At 43.1% G+C, this 1,544-nt stretch overlaps 1 protein-coding gene across 1 annotated transcript; it reads right to left on the bottom strand.

Moving 5' to 3' along the window:
* Positions 1-151: 151 nt before the first annotated feature.
* On the bottom strand, positions 152-1,373 carry ASPGLDRAFT_1282264 (uncharacterized protein). The gene is made up of 4 exons (XM_022540776.1): positions 724-1,373; positions 534-652; positions 354-481; positions 152-293 (listed from the first exon to the last, which is right to left on the bottom strand). Exons 1-4 carry the CDS (start codon positions 920-922, stop codon positions 188-190), a joined length of 552 nt encoding a protein of 183 aa, XP_022395147.1. The 5' UTR covers positions 923-1,373; the 3' UTR covers positions 152-187.
* Positions 1,374-1,544: the final 171 nt, after the last annotated feature.

The raw sequence follows: 1,544 nt of genomic DNA, 5'->3' as shown, positions 1-1,544 counted from the left end.
CCTCCATCCGCGCCAAACCGCGCCGAATGCAACTCTAATGGAGGCACCTCTGAATCATCATCTGCCTGACCAGCAGGTGAAGGAGTCTGAGAACACACTCCAGGAACCTGTATGACAACATGTCCAGTTGGTGCTGCAACATGATTGCCATGAATAGGCTTACATTTCATGTCCACCCTGACCTTCTTCACCATACCAATAACCCGCACCTTCGCGATGTCTGTGTTGTAATGATGAGCCTGGTGAGCCCAGTAGAGCAAATGGCAGACTTGTTCATTGCTCTTGCAAGGAGTCTGCAAAAAACATGTCAAACAGAACTCAAAAAAAAAAAAAAAAAAAAAAAAGCCACTCACCTCAACACAAGCCAAACCACCACCATGACCCTGTTCAATGCACCTGCGACACTTATCCACATGACTCTTGAATATGCAAACATGCAAGGGATCCACTGCCAGGTATCAGACGCATTGAGCACACCAATCTGCGACCATATCAGACCAAAACTCTGACTCTTCAGCATCAAGATGTTCAACCATGGCAGCCTCCTGCTCAGCTGCAACCTCCTCTGCTAGCTCTCTGACAAATTCCTCCATATCATTAATTTCCACGTCTCCATCCTCCTGTATATGCAAGTGATCAGGTCCTGCTGCACCTTCATCATCAGTAGAAGACTCATAGTCACTGTCAAAACAAAGAGACACATGTTCTGAAACCAATCCATACTTTCACAGAATTTGACCAGCATGGCAGATGGTCTTGAGCTCCTTTTGAGTAAAAGGGTAGTCATGTCAGGAAGCAGGAAAATGAACATGATCACAAGCATGCTGCACCATCCTGAGATTCCTACAGATGATATTAGCGCGCTAAATAGGAACCATTTGCAACAGAGATGTTGTTTTTTTTGAAATATGCAGATGCACATTTTATTATCCTTATGTACATGACAGGAGTTGGCACAGAAAAAAGAAGGAAAACAGTGCAACAAGCACACAAAAGCTCTGACACAACAAAGAACACCAACACAGTACTACTGCATCAAAACAACCCCAAATGAGTTGAAAATGTGCAAGCAAAGAGAAGGACATACAGATAATTGAACAAAGCAAAAAGAAATACTCTACAACTTACTGGCAAAAAGTTGTACTGGCATGAAGAAATGCAGCATTGCTATGAAAAGGAAAAAGCCAAGAGCCCTACACAACAAACATAAACATGCTCACCTCAGCACAATGCTATGCCCAATTCAGCAGTGTGATACAACAATAAATGCAAATGTGTGACCACACCAAATTACTATGGCAACTCACATAGACACACTACTTGCAATTTACAAGGTAACAGCCTCAGCGCAACAAATGACTATCAATCCTTTGTTTATACATGACTCTTGACTTCTTTATACACCGCAGTTGTCTACACGCTCAATGCATTCCCCCTTATTTGTTCAATGCTTTATTATACGCCACGAGGCCGTGGCTCTCGAGAAGAAAGAGGACCATGTTAGGATACAAAGCCGCATAGCGGACTTATGCATGTACATAACG

This window comes from Aspergillus glaucus, assembly GCF_001890805.1.
Source record: "Aspergillus glaucus CBS 516.65 unplaced genomic scaffold ASPGLscaffold_50, whole genome shotgun sequence".
NCBI classification, from domain to species: domain Eukaryota; kingdom Fungi; phylum Ascomycota; class Eurotiomycetes; order Eurotiales; family Aspergillaceae; genus Aspergillus; species Aspergillus glaucus.
This window is presented reverse-complemented; position numbering and strand designations above follow the sequence as displayed.